Raw genomic sequence first — 21,341 nt, forward strand, 5'->3', positions numbered from 1 at the left:
CTAAACAGCTCCCTTTGTCACTCCAGAGCTGTGCCCACTGATAAGAGAGGTCCATAGTCACAGGTGCACGCTCCGGGAAGGGGGGCCGGCTGATAGCCAAGTGAAGTAGAACGTAGAGAAGGGGGGCATGGGGAGGCACCAGCTGATAGCCAAGTGAAGTAGAGCGTCTCGTGTAAAAATAAGTACCAGAGGAAAAGGAAGCCAGCTTAAAGTCAAAATGCAAGGGTTCAGTGAAATCAGCAGCCATCTTTGGAGATGGGTAGTACTGGCATGAAACCTGAGGGACAATCAGCTATGGCTGCCGTTTAGCTCTGTGAAGACCCTTTCGGTCAGTACTGCCAAATGTCTCTCAGAAAATGACACATTTGAGACATGACATTTCAGAAAACACATAGAAACTGGTTTGTTTTTTCCATTTTACATTACATCTCGCCTGAAGAAGGGGCCCGAGTTGCCTCGAAAGCTTGCATATTGTAATCTTTTTAGTTAGCCAATAAAATATGTCATTTTGCTCGAATTTTCACTGTAAAAAGAATCAAATTTATGTCACAAGTTAAAAACTGCATGAAAATTAAATGAAAATACATCTCGTGTTATTACTGGGAGCTAGGCATTTAATCCGCCAGCTTGCAAGGTGGCTTACATCAATGGTCTTGACATGGCTGGATGCTATGAAGGGGGTTTTCTTCACCACACATCCAGCACAGTTTTCTTGAGTGGTCCTCCAGGCCTTATGGTGCTGCTCAAGTCACCAGTGAGCTCCTTCTTTTTGACAATGTCCCACACTGTTAATGTCACGACTCCTTGAGTTTCTGCTTTCTTTCTGATGACCTGCTTTACTTGTGTTGTCGGACCTCACATTGAGAGTTCACAGCAACAGCTTCCAAATGCAAACTCCACATTGGAAATCAACTCCAGACCTTTACCTACATAAGTGGCACTATATAAATAAAATACATTACTATTATTACTACTAGGGGGCTTTGCCCCCTGCTCGCTTGCTTACCAACCCCTGGGCAGATGCTATGCACTAGCATCTGCGGTTCTGCCGCTCACGTATGGGCATGCAGATGTACAATTTAAACAGATTGTTATTTTCAGGGGAATTGCTACATATGGATAACAGAACTGACTATTTTACATTACAGCAAGTAATTAACCATAGTAAAAAATAATAAAAATAAATTGCAAGTAAGTTATGTTTCATGTTGCGTTAGAGGTATTTATTGTGTTATACGTTTTCTTTCTGTTTGGCTTTGAAATTAACATGCAAATACTTTTTAAGCTTACACTTTTACTACAAAACTTCAGTAGATGCAACATTTGGAATTATATTTTCATCAATAGCACATTGAATTTTGATTCTATGTTTTGGAGTTACATCGTGACAATGCAACATATAAAAGTCAAAGTCAAAGCAAACTTTGTCATCTCAACCACATACAAGTATACAGCTAGACGAAATTGCAAAGCTCGGGGTCCACAGTGTAACAACACGAAGAGCAAATAATAAATTAAAAATAGAATTAAATTAAAATTTTAAATTAAAACACAAACAAGACTAGACATTGTGCAAAGACAAGACAAAAGTAGCAGCAATATTGACGTGTAGTAAGCAATATGAACATTGATGCAATGTATGGTATTTGCAATCTAGATACATAAATATAGTCAATAGATATATAATATAATAAATAAATAATAGATATAGATAATACAGAAATTATCAGTGTATGATAAAAGTATCTATCTATCTATCTATCTATCTATCTATCTAGTTGTTTAAGACGTTTGTAAACAACGTATAACTGCCTGTAAGTGAATTTTGTTTCTTTTTCTCTAATAAATAAACCGACGTTTTCAAATGTTCATCCCTATGATTTGTTAATTGTCACAACAAAAGTTATTCTAACGGGAAACTGTAAACGTTTTAATACGAATGGCATATCAAGATCTCCTTTGGTGTCTAATGTCATTAGTGAAGATGGACTACATTACCTTTCTTCTCGCCTGTTAAAATTTTACATGTCAGAATTGTTTGACCAATTTTGAATACAACTAATCTTGTCCCATTGCATAGCCCATCACTCAGACATCAATTACACAATAACATTATGACACGTCCTTCTTTCAACAGTAATTCAGCCGGTGGAAGACCGGACAGTGTTAACGGTTGTAGATATTCTTTGTGATATTGTAAGTTGATGTTTTCATCTTCCATACCATCACCACCAACTGTTACAGCAAAGTCTACTGATTCACATTTAACCAATTTGCCATGTAAGCGATTGACAATATTCACAATAATTCGTTTGACTTCATCATTGCTCAGTGCTAGGATTGCCCGTGTACTTATTTCTTCTGTTGATAACCCTTCGGGATGAAATTCTTCAATAAGATTTGGACATAATACGTCTTCTTTAATTGGGAACTTAAAGTGAGGAAAATGTTAAAATTTATTAGAGCTGAGAGTGCAGGAACTGTGTCTGACAAAAGCATTCACACCAATGAGAGGTGAGAGGACCGTGAGAGGGCGTGGTTTGAGAGGAGGGTGTGACTTGAAAAAAATCTCTTGGTAATAGTCTCATCTCAAGATTTTCTTTTATAATAGATTATTATTATTATTATTAAGTGTAATTGAAATAAAACCCGCCGTGAAACAGCTTGTCACTCAATTGTCCGATTACTTTGGGTCACCTGATAAGCAGGGGGTGAAGTATAAAAAAATGTCGTCATTCCGAACCCTTTAACCTGCTTTGGATAAATTAAAGCCGTCAGTCTGCAGTTTCAGTCCTCGTTCATTATAGATGTTTAGCTCCAATATTTTTTGGGTAAAGAGCTAAAATAACGATAACCTCACCCTTGTCCACATACTTATGGAGAAAGCCGTATCTCTGAACTGAAAGCTCCCTTAATTGTTTATTCTAGAAAAGAGAACACACGAGTGACAATCAAAGCGTCCGCTCACAGTAAATAGAAAGATGTCCAAGTTAATCCATGCCCTCCACAGAGCGCTTGTCTTTACGACAGATTTTATTTAGTAATTAATCACACACTTGAGCATGAAATGCTGGAGTGATGTCAACAAGCCTATCAGGGCAGCTAATGACGATTAAAATAAGAAATGCTGACAACTTTGGACGCCAACCCCCACCATGACCATGTGTTGAACGGTAGCCTAAGGCCATCCGCCACTCTTCTCTTTTTTTTGTGTACATTTTAAATTTGTGAGATCCTTCACTGAATTTGTCTGCAGATGGACTGTTTCTGTTACACGCTATCAACCCCAGCCTTCCTACTGTGTCATCCAGTCCAGTGAGCATGAAAGGCAGTTTAGATTCAGGCATGAACACAGGCGGGCATCATTACCAAGTCTCCAGAGTCCTTCACGTATGTGAACAAAAAAGGCAAGAGCAGGAAGTGCCCACACCCAGAAAATTAGGCTAAGGCACATGTTGGCACAGACGGCAGCACACTATCGATCTAAGCTCCAAAAGTGAGACGCATGTATGCCCCCTTCAAGAGTCACTTGTTCATGCCAGGCAGTGAATGCAGCAGTGCCAATTAACCTACCATGTGCATCCTTGTTATGCAATATAAAATTCTGGAATAACGCTTGAGAGAGCCATCACGCTCACTCACACTCTAGTATCAACTCTATGCCATACACTTATCCTGCCACCTTCTCAGTCTGTTTGTTTCTAAAACAAGGGGTCCAGACTAGAGGTCCAGCGGATTCAGAAAGCATTCAGTCTGTCATGCGGCAGCCTTGTGCTAAAATCATTTTGAATTCTTCTTTCCCCCACATCAAGCAACACTCAGTACTGTACTGTGGAATGAAAAAGAGAAAGAGAAAATGGCACTTTAGGAATTTTTGTAGATTTACTACAAATAAAAATTGAGTGGGACAAAGTGACGGGAATCTGAAGACTTTGTGAACCCACTGGAGGCAACCAAGTACTAAAATGAACACACACGCCAGAAACCCGCACTGGGCCAGAGCCATCCAACATAACAGGACACATGTTTGGATGGTGGGAGGAAAGCAGAGACCTCCATGGAAGACAAAGATGACAGCCACTTTGTGTGTGTGCGCAGATAGATAGATAGATAGATATGAAAGGTGCAATATAATAGATAGATAGATAGATAGATAGATAGATAGATAGATAGATAGATAGATAGATAGATAGATAGATAGATAGATAGATAGATATTCAGTATAGTCGGCAGGATCACAAAGTTATGAAGAGAGAGAGATAGATAGAGACAGACAGATAGACACTCAAGTTTTCTTTATTCTTAATTTTCTTGCTTTTTAGCCATTATAGTGAGTGTGTATAGATAAAGTAGTAAATAAGATAAATACATAAATATCAATTTATTTAATTGGCTTCTGTAAAACACCAAATGTCCCCCTGGGCACAAATGAAGTCCTGTCCATTGTGGCGAGTGGCTGGGGGTGGTACCCAACTAGGACACCCAGGAGAACCGCCTCTTCCAGACCATGAGGGTGCGACTGCCCTGATGGCTTTGGGGACCACGGGAACATGAGCTTATAAGCTCAACCCTATAGGGGGCCCATGATCACCGCAAGGGGGCGCCCGAATGCCTGATGAGCCCTGGCCCTCAGTACTTCCGCCACACCCGGAAGTGCTTTGGGGGGGAGAAGACCAGGGACACCCGGAGTGCTTCCGGGTGCGCAGCCGGTACTTCCGCCACACTGGGGAGTGCCTGTAGAAGCTAATCGGGAGGCACCTGGAGCACATCCGGGTGGGGATAGAAGGGGCCACCTCCCTCTGTTCGATGACTGGAGTCGGGTGGAAGAGGACAGAGCTCGGAGGAGAGGAGTGGAGGCGGACCAGAAGAGAGAAAGGCATTGTGTAAGGGCCTGGACTTGTGGGCGATTGGTGCTGCGGCACTGGGTTTGTGTGTGTGTTACATTTGTAAATAGTTGTAAATAAACGTGTGGTGGTGCTTATAACGATGTCTACCAGTCTGTGTCCGGGCCGTTACCCACACCATCTATCTACCTATCTGCATTGTGCAGATGAAGCTGCAAAAAGAAGAGTCAAGAATTTGAAATTCAAAGCCCAGATGGGTTAGATGGCAGTGCAGTTCAAGAGAAGCCCACCAAATAAACAAACTGATTAAGAGGGCAGATTCAGTTTTGGGACACTCTCTGAAACCACTGGAGGTAGAAGTGAAGGAAAGAAATAATACAGTACTGGCAGACATTATGAACAATGCTGCACATCGTCTCTGTGGCACACCATTATTACTGTTGTGGGATATGGCCGGCCTTTTATCCCGGCCAATACCCCCAGGCCACAAGGTGGAGCCCTGCTTGTAACATAGAGGTGCCCCGAGTTCCAGCAGGGCATCATGGACAGTGGAGTTTTTCATCACAGCCCTGCTGGATACAATGGGGGCCTCCAGGGGACGCTGCAGGAAGGCCCAGAGACTTCAGTTTTACCCGTAACCCGGAAGTACATCTTAGTCACGGCGACAGAGGGAATGATGTACTTCCGGGATGAAGAAGAGGAGTTTTCATCTGACCCGGAAGTGCTGAATAATCACATGGACTGAGGGATCAGAAGCACTTCCGGGTCATGGACTATATAAAGGACTGTGGGAGGATCCCAGGGTTGAGCCGAGTCGGGAGGAAGCGTGGCAACGCGTCTGGGAGTGGAGGATTATTGTTTATTGTGTATTGATTATTGTTTATGAGTATTGTGGAGTGGAGGGTGCTTAGTGCACTGTATTGTCCTAATAAATTTAGTTATAGGACTTTTATCTGGTGTCTGATCCGAGGGTTCAAGGGAGCCATAGCGCCCCCTATCTGTCACACTGTAAGTACTTTAAAAAGATGATTTATTTGGCAGAAGTGCGTCAAGAAATGTCATGGGGGCTCAAACAGCCAAACACCTTCAGAATGCCCCAACAGGACTGCTCTTTATCTTTAGTCAGAGGCTTTCTTCCATTTTTCTAATTGTTTATGTATATTTGTGAGTTGTTGGTTATTATAATATAATAATTTTTGAGCGCCTATAAAAAGTGACATTTCCTTCTTGGTGCAAATAAAGTGCTATCTATCTATCCATGTATTATATAGTGCCTTTCATATCTATCAGTTTAGTTGCCATCACCAACTGCCTGTGTAAACCAGAGTGTATCATTTATTCAGCTGCTTACACTGTAAAAACTGAAGACATGATTATGATGTGCAAGTTACGTTCATGACTGTAAATTCTAAGATGCTCAGACACCATGAAGAACGGCCGGACAGCCAGAAGATGCAGCCCCGAGTTTTTTTAAATGGTCATGAGGTGCTGTGTGTGGATTAATAATTCGGCCTTGGGAGTGCATTACTAGGATTAGCGCAGGTAATTAGTAAACTACCAGCCGGCACTGGATCCAGATTGGAAGGACGTTTAAAAGCTCAGTGTTGGGATTTTGGCTAGCAATTACTGGAGTATTAAATGTAATCCTGAACACTGAACCAGGGCCCAGTGATTCCACAATTTGTGTAAAACACGCATTACAACAAGAAATCCGCTGAAACATCACAAGCCAAAGTGCTGGCCAAAGCAAGGCCAATTTAATATTAAAAAATTGAACAAAACAGCTAATTGTGAGGAATTTCAAATTTAGACACATTGACCCTCTGCAAGTGAGGCAAAAGAAATGGAGAATCAGAACATAAAGGTGGGCTTCATCCAGACAGTGGCTACAAATACAAAGAGAGACAAAAATTCAAGCTTGTCCAAGAAGCATTTGCTTGATTGATTATACAGAGCCTTAACAGTGACAAGCCAAAGTTGACAACAAAAGCTTACAAGAATGAAATGGTGCCTGGTTTTATATCCCACTTGAACACACAGAAAGCAGGGAGTCCTTCGTAAGTCTGTCATTTCACTGCAATGCAGCTCTTGTCCCATCTTAATAAAGCAAAATAAAATCTAAAAGCACTGCCCGTAAGAAACAAAAAAAAAAAAAGAGCCCCGGCAAATTGAGTTATTGTGAATTACAGTCACTTGTGTGCTGAAAAGATAATTACTGCTCTAATACTATCTGATGTCCTAAAATGTGGTCATTGCTCTTTCACTGAGTCAACATAGCTCAGAACGTTAAATCACATTGCCAATATCATGTCAGGAAAAACATGCAGCCATCCAAAACTTTATATTATCTGTCTTTTTGTTGTTATTTATAAACACATCTCTCTGTCTATCGCTCATCCTTCTGAACTCGACTGGACCTGTGGAGAATTGCAGAGGAGTGGAGAGTTTAACAGCAGCATACGGCCAGAAGGCAGGAGTGAAGCTGAGGTCACGTCACGTCAAGTCACGCCAACTCAACGGGCTTTATCGTCATTCCATCCATACACCTGCACTCAATAACACTCCCCGGAACCACAGTGCAAAATATATACACACATATATAAACATGCAAAAATGGGACAAGTGCAAGTCAGGTAAAGAACTAAACTATAATAACAGAAGTTTTTTATTGGATTTTTGAACAGATTGTTAATCCCCAAGGGGAAATTGTATTTTCACACCATAATTCTTTATATTTATATGGTGCTTTTCTTACTACTCAAAGCACTTTGCATAGAAAGCGGGAAGCCACTTCAACCACCACTGATGTGCAGTGTCCACCTGGATGAGGGGACGGCAGCCATTTTTTTGCTTCATTGCACTCACCACACATTAGCCGTTAGGTGTTTAAAGACAGTTAGCCAATCAGAGTCAGGAGATGACTAGGGGGCCAGAGTGACTAGGCCATGATAGGCAATTTAGCCTGGACATTGGGATACACCCTGCTCTTCATGAAGGATACCCACAGAGAGTCACGGCCTCATCTGAAGGACAATGACATTTGTACAGCACAGTGTCCCCGTCACTGCACTGGGATCCACACTCAGACCACAGAGTAAGAGCCCCCCGCTGGCCTCACCATCACCTCATCCAGCAGCAACCCAAGCTTTTCCTGGTTGGTCTCCCATCCAAGTACTCTGGCAGGACCTGGACACGCTCAGCTGCAGGTGGGATGTTATGGTATGGCACCAGCAAAGGCTCCAAATGGCACAGCAGGGAATGCCTACAAAGGCAAAGTTCTGTCCTGGCATAAGAGCAGCAAATCGTGTTCAGAGGAGCATTGTGGTCTATATATGTAAGTTATACGTGCTACCACGCTGTGACCCTGTTCAGGTGTGGTACGTCGGGCATTACAATCATACTGTCGTCTTACTTCAGTTATTTGTTGGGTGGTGTGCAGCCTCGTCTGTGGCTCTGCCCGAGTGCTGTCCATGTTGTCAGGCACATTTACTGTCCCATCCTGACTCCCTGTGCTCATTTAAAGATTCCTTGGCATAATTTGAAAAGAGTTGGGTGTACCAAAGGTGCCCATTACAACCTGGTCAGTTCTGGCCCCCTAATCACCTCCAGTCTCTAACTGACCAACCATCTCTCACCCCTTCACAACCTAACAGCTCATGTGTGGTAAGTGGACTGGCGCAATAATGGCTGCCGTCACATCATCCAGGTGGAGGTTGAGGCGTTTCCCGCCTATGCAAAGTGCTTTGAGTAGCGAGAAAAACGCTGTATAAATGTCATGAATTATTATTACGTAGGGGCTGAATGGTCAAAATAAATAAACTAAATCACTGAGCTTCAGGTACCGGAGATGGCAACAGCAATTTTACCTTTCCAGTTTCTCACAGCTTGGTCAAGCCTCTTGTCCAGCTTCTCTCACCCGGTCTTTCCAAAGTTATTTTACGCAACTGTCTTTAAAACAAGTAGAAAAGGGACACTACAATCCCAAATGGTTCATGGAGGAAACTGGGAGCGACTTTTTAGGGACGGAGCTTTTTCTGTGGCAGATTTTTCCGCTATTACCTACAAACTTTTTTTCTTTGTTGTGATCATTTTTTTTTATTAAAACAGAATGTGTATGCAAAAAAAAAAAAAAAAAAAAGAAAAAAAAAACACACAAAGGCAAGTCACTTAATAAGGAAATGGAGTAATCCAATGCACCCCCCACCCCCCCATAAAAGCCTAGGGACAAAAACCAAAAGAGAAACCGTAGATAACGAACAGGGAACTAACCACACCACCGGAGCAGGCTGCAAGAATGAAAACAACATGAATGGGATGGGACCCGGACCACCAGGTTCAAACTGTCTGAGCCGAGGCACACCAGCTCTCGATGGATGCCACAAACGTTTTAGCGAGTGGTCCCCACATTCATGCCCTCCTCTGAGAATCACATCTGGGCCTGCGACACTCGGTTAGGTGACCCTGCCCCGGTGTCAGTGGGCCCTGTCACAGTAATCTCCTGCCTCAATGCTGCCAGGGCAGTCGGTGTCCCAGAACCCTTTGTGTTCTCCTTCTTCAGATGCGCACAATATATACGATATACACCAAAAGGAGCAACAGCAAGAAAAGACCCCAACTCGAGTGCTTCACTCTCTCCTGGTTCACTTAAAGAGCAGCAAACATCAGGCTTCGTACCCACAAGCTAATGGAGTGCCCAACCGTGAATGTTGCCAACATTTTTTCATGAGGCAAGTGCTTAATGATTAACAAAACTCCAATAATTGAGCACAGCCAACTCCTTCTATAAGGTTCAGGTTATCTTGTAAATGGAGTACAAAATTCCAGAGGGTACAAACACGCTTAACTCCTGCAGTTTAGTCATTTTGATCAAAGGATAAACTGTCTGTCAATTGCAAACACATTCACATCTAAAGAAGAAAAATATATATAATATAATATATACATTGTGAGGCCAAGGGTGTGTACAGGCACCCTAACCCGACACAGACAGGAGTTCTGCGCACACGCACACACACACACACACACAATTTGTTTGCAGTTCACAGCACCAGATAAACCAGAGCACAGTCCATTCTTTGCCACCAGTCCTTCCTCCTCCACTCCTCCCGACTCTGGCCATTGAGTGGTGGTAACTGGCCCCTTTTTACAGGGCACCCAGAAGGACTCCAAGTGCCCAACAAGCTTCTTCCGGCAGCATTTCCACATGAGGCTGTGGCAGAAGTGCTGCCAAATAGGGCCGTGTAAAAGTCCAGGAACCCCCTGGCGATGGCCACGGGCCCCAGCAGAGTTGAGCTTCCATACTCGCAAACCCGTGGCCCCGCTGCAAGCCAAGGAGGCTGCCCTCTGCCGGTCTGGGAGAGAAACGGTCTTGATATTACTCTCTTCCTGTGGTCTTTCCATGCTCAGGGCGTCCCAGCCGGCTGCCACAATATATATGAGAAAGACTAAAGACACCTCAGAGACTCGGTCATCTGCCTCACAAGGACTGGTATTGCTTACAGGATAACAAATCGAATATTTGATGTCCTGACAGTCACTTTAGGTTTGCTTCTCTTTCCTTCCACATTGTGCTCTCTGACCCGTCCATCCAAGCAGACCAGTCTCTTTATAAATAAAAAGCAACATGACAGTCAACGACATTTTCAAGCAGTCTTTGCTGAGGGAGGCTTTCTGCCGTGAATCACCCTACAGACGCACCGATTGGCAACGGGCCCGCAGGAGCCCCTTTAATTCGGACAAAGACACTGATGAACAATAAAGACCAAAGGAATTAATCATTTTAGCCTAAGCAAACCAATGCCCGTCCACGAGGAGACGGACGGACAGCTTCCATACTTGTGTGCTTTCTGTCGGTGATCACCGCGCTCTCCAGACCCGGTAAAACAAGACATAAATCACGAGAGCACAGAGAGCTGCTCGTTTCCAAGGCAGCTTCTAACAATCAAAGACACATCTCAAAAAACAACATGCCATCCGGAAGAATTAGCTCATGTATTTAGAGTGAAACGCTCAAAAGGCATAACTGCTGTTTGGTTTACTTCTTCATTTGAAGCCAACAACTAAAAGTTATTTGTTCTTTTCAGAGAGGACTGCAGTGCCTGCGTGCTACTACGGGGCAAAAGGGGAAATTTCACATGAGCAACTTCCAAAGGGGCCACTCCTAGTCGGACAATTCGGAAAAGACAACGCTACGCGTATTACTCACATTGGTGACACAAATTAAATTTACAAAATCAACCGGGTCAGCCGGAATTTGTGTTTTTGTGATCGACTTGCATTGTGAGCACACGTTTAGTGTGTTGTCTTAGTTTCACAAGTTAAAATCTGAGCCCATCTTGAAGTGCTTTTGTGTGAGCCAAGTAGCAAATTAATAATAAGACAACGACAACGAAGATGAAGACGAAGAATACATTTATATAGTGCCTTTCAAATGGTCAAGGCACTTAACTGTGAAAAAAAAACGAAGATCAGAAATTTACATTAACACAACGAAGTGAGAACTGCAAAGACTCCCATAGAACGTGAAGTCAGCATGAGACCCCAGGAGCCCAGTCTCATACATTCAATGTCTACTGTCCCCCCCTTTACCAACAGGTGTCGCTCCAAGGACTTCAGAAGGAAGTGTTCACCATGGTTGGCAAGCACTTGTCTCCTTCGTCTGTGACGACAGTGTTTTGTTCATCTTCCCCTGAATGTTGTATTTCAGAGAGGGTTTCTCTCCCCTGGCTGGGATTCAAATTCTTGCTTTATGTCTTTTTCTTTTGATTTATGCTGATCTTACTTTTATTTACCATTTTTTTGCATTCCCTATACAATACAATACAATTTATTTTTGTATAGCCCAAAATCACACAAGAAGTGCCGCAATGGACTTTAACAGGCCCTGCCTCTTGACAGCCCCCCAGCCTCGACTCTCTAAGAAGACAAAGAAAAACTCCAAAAAAAAAAAAAAAACCTTGTAGGGAAAAATGGAAGAAACCTCAGGAAAGGCAGTTCAAAGAGAGACCCCTTTCCAGGGAGGTTGGGCGTGCAGTGGGTGTCAAAAAGAAGGGGGTCAATACAATACAATACACAGAACAGAACAAATCCTCAATACAGTATAAAAATAACAATTTTAGAAGTACGGAACAGAACTTAACAGTAGATGATATCACATAATAAGATTTGGATTTGTTTAGAGTCCTGGAGACCTCATCCATCAAGCTGCCTCCCCCATTTGGCCATTCCAAGCGCTGGGCCAGCCAATCCGATGAAAGGACCCCTCCTTCCCATGATTCCTGCGATCCTCCATCAGGGATGACTTTACCTTAGGCAGGCAAAACAACCTATGACTGTGTTAGGCCCCATGTGTGTTTGTGAGTAGTTCTCCCCGCCCAAAAAAATTGAAGACAGCTGCCCATCATCATTAGGGACTGGCCTCAGCCCTATAAACGCAGGGGCAACCCACAGTTCCTTGCGGTTTATTTCTGCACTTTTTATGAATTTCAGAATTTTTAGACATGCACTCCATTTTTTGACTCGTTTCTCTGGACTTGTTTGCCTTAGCAGTGCCACTTGTGCTTTTCCGAGCTTCAATGTGTAACAGTGTCTTTACTAGTATACCATATCATCTGCAGCTGAGCAGGTCCAGGCCCAGCCAGTACTTGGATAAGAAACCATCTAAGAAAAGGTTTGGCTTTTGCAGGTGAGGACATCAGGGGATGCTTGCCCTGTGGTCTGTTTGTGGATCCCAGTGTGCTGCTAAAATGGCACCGTTCTTCAGATATGGTCCTAACTATGTGTGGTCATAAACGATCCCCGAGCATCTTTCATCAAGAGTAGGGAGTTTCCCCAATGTCCAGGCTAAACTGCCCATTACGGCCTGGTCATCCTAGCCCCTCCTCTAACTGGCTAATAATCTATCCCACCCCTTCACCTCCTAATATGTGGCGAGTGTACTGGTGCAATAATGACTGCCATCACATCATCCAGGTGGATGCTACCTACTGTGTGGTGGCCAAAGCGGCCCCTTCCTTACTAGATAAAGTGCATTGAAAACCGCTATATACCTGCGATGTAGTCTTCTTCTTTTCTGAAAATACATCTTTTACTTATGAAGATTCTAAGTTGCCCTCTGTGATACTAGCTGGGGCTTTGGACAGGATATCCCCCTCTAGTGGGTATTTTTGAAAATTTTCAGGATTTACATGCTTGGAAACTCTCGAGTTTGTAACACTCATGATGCATGTGAATGGACTAAGTAGACACACGAACTTCCACCATGGAAGTCAGATGAACAGAAGATACAGATGGCATACGTCCATTACTTAAAAATATATTTTCAACACTGACACGGGCATAGAGACTACAGATGATTCAATGCTCATTACTCACAATTGTATGAACATATTTCAGCTGTCAATGCAGTTAAAAATAAAACCTTGTAGACCTTAAAATGTCCATTTAACATTATTTTGGACACACAGGGTCAAGTTATTTCTATATCCTAGGTCCTAGGGCAACTGCTGCTGCTAGTTTTTAATCCAAATGTTGATGCCAAAAGTGTGAATTCCACCATCTCCGAGAATGGGCACTGCAGAGATGCAACTGAAAGTCACTCGATTGGCTCATATATGATTTTTTTTGGTTTCACTTGCTTTACAAACAATCCAAATCTGATAGGAGTGCATACAGATACCCACCCTGAGCACAATACATACCAACAGCATGCCAGTTAACTTCACTTTAGTTTCGATGCCTGTGAATCTGTCAGCCTGTGATGGCAAGAATGAGGAAAAAAGAAACAAAAATCCATAGCTGCATGAGTAGTTGCATTAAGCAGAATTGTCACTGCCAAATCTGTAGGCAGGAACCTGTGAACACGCGAGAGAAGCCAGGACTGATGAGAGCGAGATAGGGAGGGTAAGGGTAAATGTCCAAGGGAACTTCAATTACCTACAATAACGTCTGCCCTCAAGACCCTTAGAACAATACATGCTTGACGTATGCCACTTCCATCAGAAAATTACTTTATAGGCTGGCAACATTCGTCCCAGAAGTCCAAGTGCCCTTCACTGTAGAACCAAAAATCTAGGAAATGGCATCAGAGCTGACGCAACTTCTCACATATCTTGGGATATCACTCGGTTCTTATCCTCCCATAAACTATGGAAGGCCTGAAATGAACAATTAAAAAACAAATGACCTCCGACCTGATACTATCTTGTAGGAAATTATTTAACAACTGCATGTCTTACATATGGCACAAGAAATGTGAAGGCGTCTGTCTTTGACATCACAAGCTTGTTGAGGGGCAGTGAGACCTCATCCAACACACCCCTCAGATTTCTTGTTCTGCTGCAACATTTTTCTAATGCAGTCTGCCATCTTTACATTGGCATGTGGCATTGGTGCTGTAGTACATCTTGACACAGAGAGGCAGAGGGGTTAGGGGGCATGCACTGATACAGCGCACTGCTGCACCCACCACATGACAAGTCGACACAGCAATACGATTAAAGTTGCAAAAACAGTTAGGTAAGATTGAATAAATTTAGATTTATGTAATCAAATGTCAGTCACATTGAAGTCGCATCTTCCTGTTGTCACACATGTGTGTCGGTGGACCATCCTCTGGGCTCTTCTGACGTATGCTCTACCAGGCCGAGTCGAGACGGGGCCATTGGCACTAACCTTCTCCTCTTTTATTCCCTCTACAGTGCAAAGATGGCGGCCAGTGAGGGCAATTCACTTTGTCCCTTCTGGTCCCTCCACTAAACATCCTGCGGTTCCCAGATGGAGACGTCACTTCTTACCAGAATGTCCTGCTACAGTTACAACGGCAGGCTTTGCTAGCCATGAGAAGTCCCCGAGACAAGAACCCTGATTCTTCCTTTACTTTGATGCCATCGGGCGCACCTTTTGTTTACTCGTCTGACCTGATTAAACAGGGACCACCTGGTTGGCACCCCAAACTTTTTCAGCTTGTGGGCCTACAATTCCTTCCATCGACCACACTGTACCACATTATAAAAGTAGTCCAAGTGCAAGCTGAAAAGTTCAGACTCCATGTTTAGTTGTTCACACTTCTCTGAAAAAAATCGGACGTGTGTCACATACGGTATACATGTTGGGGGGGGGGGGGGATAGATGGATAGACAGACAAAATAATAATAATACATTTTATTTATATAGCGCCTTTCCCATGCTCAAGGCACTTCAGAATTTAAGAAAGAGCGGCAGAGTATACAGTATATAACACTGTACTAAACCAAATTAATAAATAAAGAGTAAGATAGTAAATTCAGAGAAAAGCCTAACAGACAACATAATTGATGGTCTCGCGCACACACACAAGTTACATGAGCATACTTAGACAGATATGAAAGGCGCTATATAATAGATGCAGTGTGAACGTAGCCGTTGAAGAACAGGAACGGACAAAGCGTGCTAAGCAGAAGACGCCGATTTCCCCCAAGAGTGTGTGCTGTGCTTTTTAGGGGCAGAAGGCGGCATCATGGCTGGAATCCCTTTGCCCGTTCTGGGACTCATTAAGTGCCTAGCTAGCTTGTTAGCCTCTTTGCCTTTTTCTTCAATGCACACAGAGTTTGTTTGCCCTTGGAGGGTCCACCAGTCAAATGTTGATTCTGTTAACCCTTTGTTTCCAAAGTTCAACAAGTCTTCTGCTGCCTCCTAATTGTAATCACGAGCAGTCCATTCACAGATAAGGCAGTTACACCGTAGGTAGAATCAACGCCTATTTAAGAAACAAACGGCATTTGTTGTGTGCCCACCACATAGTGTCTGCATTGTGAGGACCCTCCTGGCATTGTCCGATTTGTTATTAGTGATTTCTAACTGGCTAACAATGATAGAAAGGAGCAGATTGTCTTATTAGGAGTAAAAGACGACGGAGAATGAAGGATCAGCACAACAACCTGAGAAAAACCTTCTAATCCTTTTATTTTCTGAATCCATTTAATCCAATTTTGAGTCACAGCTTTGCCAAAGCCTACCCTGGCAGCACAAGGCAGTCCTAAATGGGGCTCAGGCCAATAACATGATACACCCATGCTGTGTACCACCATTCATATCAAGGCAATTCGGAGATGGCCATTTAAAACACTTGCGCATCTTTAGCATGCGACACAAACGCCGGAGAGTTCAACGACAAACCTGCAGTGACGAGGAGAGAGCATGCAAGCTCTGCACAGACGGCAGAGGGTCAGGACTTAAAAAACAGTGAAATGTCCATTGGGGAGAAGACGAGGCAAACAAAAAGAAGTCTGACAGGAGAAGAGCAGCACTCCCCAGCACTGGCCTACACACATCCAGGTTATACTTGGGTGGTCCGTGACCACACAAATGGTGAGGAAAGTCGAGTTTGGCAAAACATCATTCACGGCTTCTTCAAGATTAAAAGCACATTAAGAGGCAATTGAGGTCCATTATGTAATTATTTTCAGAAAAGTGGGCTGAACGGGGAAAACTGACTGGCCAGGCTACCATCACTTAGGAAGCCTGTTGGGTTCACCTGCATTCTCTCTGGGGGGGTTGGTCTATCTGAAAAAATCATTTTCATATTGGAAAAATAGGTTATTAGTTTTTTCATAATTATGTTTGATTGACACCCTCATCCAGCTTACGCGATCAGCAAACAGTACAACCATCCCAACATTTTATAGAATTTTAGCACAAGTGGGTTAAGCGGAGTGCCGGTTCGAATCCCGTAAAATCCCAAACTGGACTCTGCTCTGTTGGGCCCTTGAGTAAGGCCCTTAACCTGCAATTGCTAAGCGCTTTGAGTAGTGAGAAAAGCGCTAGATAAATGCAAAGAATTATTATTAAGGAAGCAGCTCGGGGTCACTCAGCCCAAACCAGAAACTCTGCGTCTTTTGCCACCACACCACCCTACCTGGGCAGACCTACAAGTCCAAACTGACCACTAAAGCGAGGGTCCCTGAGGTGGGTTGGCATCCCACTCTGTCCTGGTTAACACCTCAAGCCTTTACCTGTGGAGATCCTGGCTTTCTCCAACTTTGGACAGGATCAAGCAGGTTTAAAAACGGATGTGGGGGATTTAGAAAGGATCACTTTGAAAGTTAAGTAAAGAGAGTCTACTGAGTAAAACCATTAAAGGGGCAGCACCCACGAGCGAGTAAAGAGACTGAATAGACAAATGAGCCTCCAGCAGTCACCGACACAAATTCACCAGGCCTCCTTAGAAAGTTTGGAGCCCATTTAATGTATTAACAAATACATTAATTAGGAATGGATTTGTAAGTAGGAATAAGAATGGACAGATAAGATTAAAGGAGATCACGCACAAGCAGCGAAGGACAGAGGATGAATGGGTGAAGAGGTCCACCATGACGGAGGAAGAGAGGAGACCAAAGACTGCGACTTTGGAGTGGGAATAGGGTGGCATGAGGAGCAGCGAGTGGAGGAAGCTGATTTTGGGTTTTGGGTGGGCAACCATCTAATCTGGTCAACTCAGAAAATGGCTGTTAAAGGAATACTCCACCCAAAAAACTATTTATATGTGCTCCTTACCCCATGTGTTTTACAGGGACAACCAAAAACTATTTTTAATCTCACATTTCAATGAACAGCAAAGACTTAAAAACAAAATGTATGACTGAATACAAGGCAATGGTGGCCAATGCTGTACAAGACAAACGGCGTGAAAAACGTTCACAGAGGGGGAAAACAATTCACATTACTTGTGTTGCTGTGTCACTTATATAGTTGTGCGCTCACAACTACACATTTTTTGCCAAGATATTGTTAAATGAACGTTTCCAGAACAATCAGTACATATCATAAAACAGGAAATGCAAGTCACATGGGACTTAGGTTTAAATTGAAGACCCGCCTCTCCCACTCATTCATTGGTCAAGAGTCCACTCTTCAATTCAAAAACTCGCTCCCTTGTGAAGTGCGTTTCCTGTTTATGATTTTGTGTTTGATTTTTCTGGATTCATTTATTTAACAATATTTTAGTGAAGAAATGCATGCGTTTCACATATTGTGAGCAAACAAATGGTAAGTGACATGTGGATTATGTGACATGAATAACGGGAGATTTTCTTCTTTCTCCGTGGATGTTTTTCACACGGTTTGCCATTGTAGAACATTGCCCACCAGTGAATTCTACTATATCATAAACTCTTTCTTCATCTTTGTTCTCCCCAAAAATGCGAAATTAACATTTTTTTTCTCAGTCGTCACTAAAAAATACATTGGGGATAATGCTGCGTTCGTGTGCAGTCATCTACTGTTTAGATGCGTTTCCGAGTCGAGAATTCCACGTCAACACCAAGTCAGACAATTCAGAGAAAACAAAGCAAGCAGAATTCTCCTTGAGTTGTGAGGAAATGCAGACCTGTCACCTTAGTCAACTGTATAAAATAAAAACAAAAAGTCGGCGAGAAATGCCAATTTTTGGGACGTCTCAATGCATGTTCAATAATCCAGGTAAGGAAATTCTAGAAAGTTAAAATAACTAAGTCCAGATGAACTGAATCAACTTTCTAGCATTTTTTGGGACAAATTCCATTTGGAGAGAAGTGGTACCCATATCATAATTTTTTGTTTGTTGCTTATTTCCAAGAAAAATGCAGTTTCTCTTTAACTGCTTTCAAACAAAATCAACAGCAACCTCACGTTTCTGTAAAACGTCCAGCCGGATACCCACATAAAGACACTGACCTGGGAAGGTCCGACATCCCAACTCGGAGCTCAGAATCAAAACAACAGAATGTAAATGCAGCAGAATACGAAAAAAAATCTCATTTTTGGATGGGGAATTCCTTTAAACCGGTGATGACGATTACAACGTGTAGGCAAGCAAAGTGTCTTGAGCGTACCCATCAATAATACAACTATGAGGGACACCACCACGCGTGACACAGCCAGAGAGGGTGAGTTTGTTCCCTCATTTCCAATAAAGTGAGAAACAGCCCGAATTCCAAGAGCTCACTGCCCTTCCGAAACCACTCCTGGTAGACAGCAAGAGTAAAATAACAAGCATTTCTGCAAAAGTCCTTCCATTAAAACAGCAAATGAGGCCGGAGGAGCTTGATGTTGGGACACAAAACTTTACAACTTAAAGAAACTGCCCAAGCACTTCACGTTTCCAAAATCGATCTCTGTGAAAAGCCTTGGTGTGGCTTCAACATCTCGACACACCTCAGTTTGACTTCATTCCTTGCTAAGTGCCACCCAAGGCTGCCTCTTCCCTTCCTTGCAAGATGGTCAAGTCCACAGCCACAATCCTCTTAACCTTGCGTCTGGATTACAATAAGAAGTCTCAAATGTTCCCATATGAAGTGAAATCCCTAAAATAATTATGGTGTTTCTTAGCCGGCTTGCTGGCTTTGAGCCGGCTGCAAAACTATCTGGAAAACTCCAATCTCATAAGGATTCCAGGGTCAACAGCACATTCGTGTCTACACGGACCACCCGACGACGGGTTTCTTCTCACTGCAGCCAATGAGCGAGCGCTCGTTTAGACTGAAGGCCATGGACTTCCCTCAGTTTGTCCGTTCTGGACCCTTTGCAATCCCAACACAACATCGACCCTAACCACGCGTGACAGGCCCACGGCTTCCTCTCCTGTTCCTCGGTCCCCCGATGTCGCACACGCTTTTCTTTCTCCTACTTCGCCACAGTCCTCCTGTTCTCCATTCCGAGATAGCACCACAAAGCGCCTCGAAGAGCTCAGACGCGCGCCGACTGTCAGCGGCCACGGACCGGAGAGCACGCCCCCCGAAAACCTTACCTTGCCGGACGGTCTTGAGCCTGACAGGACCCTTGCAGTTCCTGAGCACGGTGAGCACGTCGTAGAGCGGCAGCCCGGACACCGCCAGCCCCTCCACCTCGAGGAGCAGCTCTCCCGGCGCCAGCTTCCCCTCGACGTACACCGCTCTCTCCTCCTGGATGTCCCCCACGTAGGCGAACTCCCCGTTCTCCGCTCCGCCACGCAGTTCCACGTTAAGCTCCCCACAGGAGTCCCGACTCAGACAGCACTGGTGGACCCTGCTAGTCCAGTGGTTCTTTTTCTGGATAACTTTGGCCATGGCTGGCTAAAGCAGGTGCTCCCTGTACGGTGAAAAGTCGGACACCGTCGACAAGACGCAAACTTTTATGGAAGCAGAAAAGAAGAGAGGGCGAGCCATGCCGGGCCAGCCCGGCCGAGGCTTTCTGTCGCTCGCCGTCGCGCTTCCTCGTCTAGTGGAACATGATGAATTCGCGCCGCTCAGTCCCGTCCCGGGCTGCGCTCTCGGTCTCGCCGCGTCCACTTTCCACAAGTCGCTACTTTTTTCCCGCTCCTTCGCTGCCTCGTTCACTCCACTTGTACAGTCCGTTTTTTGGGGGGGTCCCACACTTGTAACCGGCTTCGTGCTCGTTGTCCTCGCTTACTCCTGCCCGGCGGTGGGAGAGCGCGGCTCCTTTAAGCAGGTACGCGGCTCTCGCCCGTTTTCTTACATTTCCTCCTCCTGCTCTGTTTGTCCCGGCTCGTCTGGAAGCGAGGAAAGAGAGGCGAGCGCATGCGCCACTCGGGACGGTCTGGCCGCGCCCACCCCCGGGTCCCAACGCCTGTCAAATCCGCCCTGCCTAGACGTAGTGGAGCTGCGGGACATGCCGGCTGTTGGATCGAAAACCACAAAGAGAAGATACAAGCGAATGCGGCTGAGGGGACGTGGGACCCCAGGGTCTTCTCTCGTACTGTTTAGGTTTGACTCTCTTTACTGGTGTTTTAAGGAGCGCTGTGCTGCTAGGGAGTCGAGGGTTATTTATCGAACCAGCAGCCGTGTTTTTTCCTTCAGTCTGTTTTTGCGGACAATGGGGAGCAAGGTGTTCATCGCGCTTGACTGAGCAGCAACGACTCCTCTGTGCGTTTGGAATTCTTTTTAATATGTAAAACCTTCGTATTCCTTTTTCGGCACACGTCCAACACAGATCTATTCGGGAACACGATGGGACCCAGCCTTGGACGGGACGCCAGTTCCACACCGGATACATTGATACACTCGGTTAGTCAACCTCACCCCACCGATATCAAATATTATTGGCTGGTGCCACGTCTGTGGCCAAACCTAATCCAGACCCTAATGGAAGGACTGGCATCTGAACCAGGTCTGCCTGAGCCTGGCACCCGACACCACACACATGGAGTCTGACTCTGCAGGATGCTCTGCTATACCAAACAGGTTTAAACAATCGATTGATGGCTCTGTCAAAACTGAAATTATTTGGGGGAAAAGGGAGACATGCTGACCCTCCAGCCATATATTATATGGCCGATATGAGCTCATATATCATAGGAGCTAATTATATTTACAGGGTGACAAGGAGCTGGAGCCTCTTATTCTAACAGCATTGGCTGCAAGAAAAAGCATAAATGAGACACCAGACCATCTTGGGGTGCTCAAAGATATTCGATCATACACATTAATATAATATAATATAATATGCTGCAGTTGTGCCTGCATAATTTTCTCTTCTGGGTGCTCC

General features: G+C 44.3%; 1 protein-coding gene across 5 annotated transcripts in view; it reads right to left on the reverse strand.

Annotated features, from left to right (window-relative positions):
• magi1b (membrane associated guanylate kinase, WW and PDZ domain containing 1b) overlaps positions 1-20,338 on the reverse strand; it is a 297,633-nt gene extending 277,295 nt beyond the window's left edge. For 3 of the 5 annotated variants that reach the window (XM_028824466.2, XM_028824465.2, XM_051921187.1), the window contains exon 1: positions 19,606-20,338. In XM_028824466.2, the coding sequence (XP_028680299.1) occupies positions 19,606-19,903 (298 nt within the window). In that variant the 5' untranslated portion in view covers positions 19,904-20,338. The remainder of the gene's footprint in view (positions 1-19,605) is intronic. The other 2 variants (XM_028824457.2, XM_051921186.1) reach the window with 1 other exon arrangement.
• Positions 20,339-21,341: the final 1,003 nt, after the last annotated feature.

This window comes from Erpetoichthys calabaricus, chromosome 18 (assembly GCF_900747795.2).
Source record: "Erpetoichthys calabaricus chromosome 18, fErpCal1.3, whole genome shotgun sequence".
NCBI classification, from domain to species: domain Eukaryota; kingdom Metazoa; phylum Chordata; class Cladistia; order Polypteriformes; family Polypteridae; genus Erpetoichthys; species Erpetoichthys calabaricus.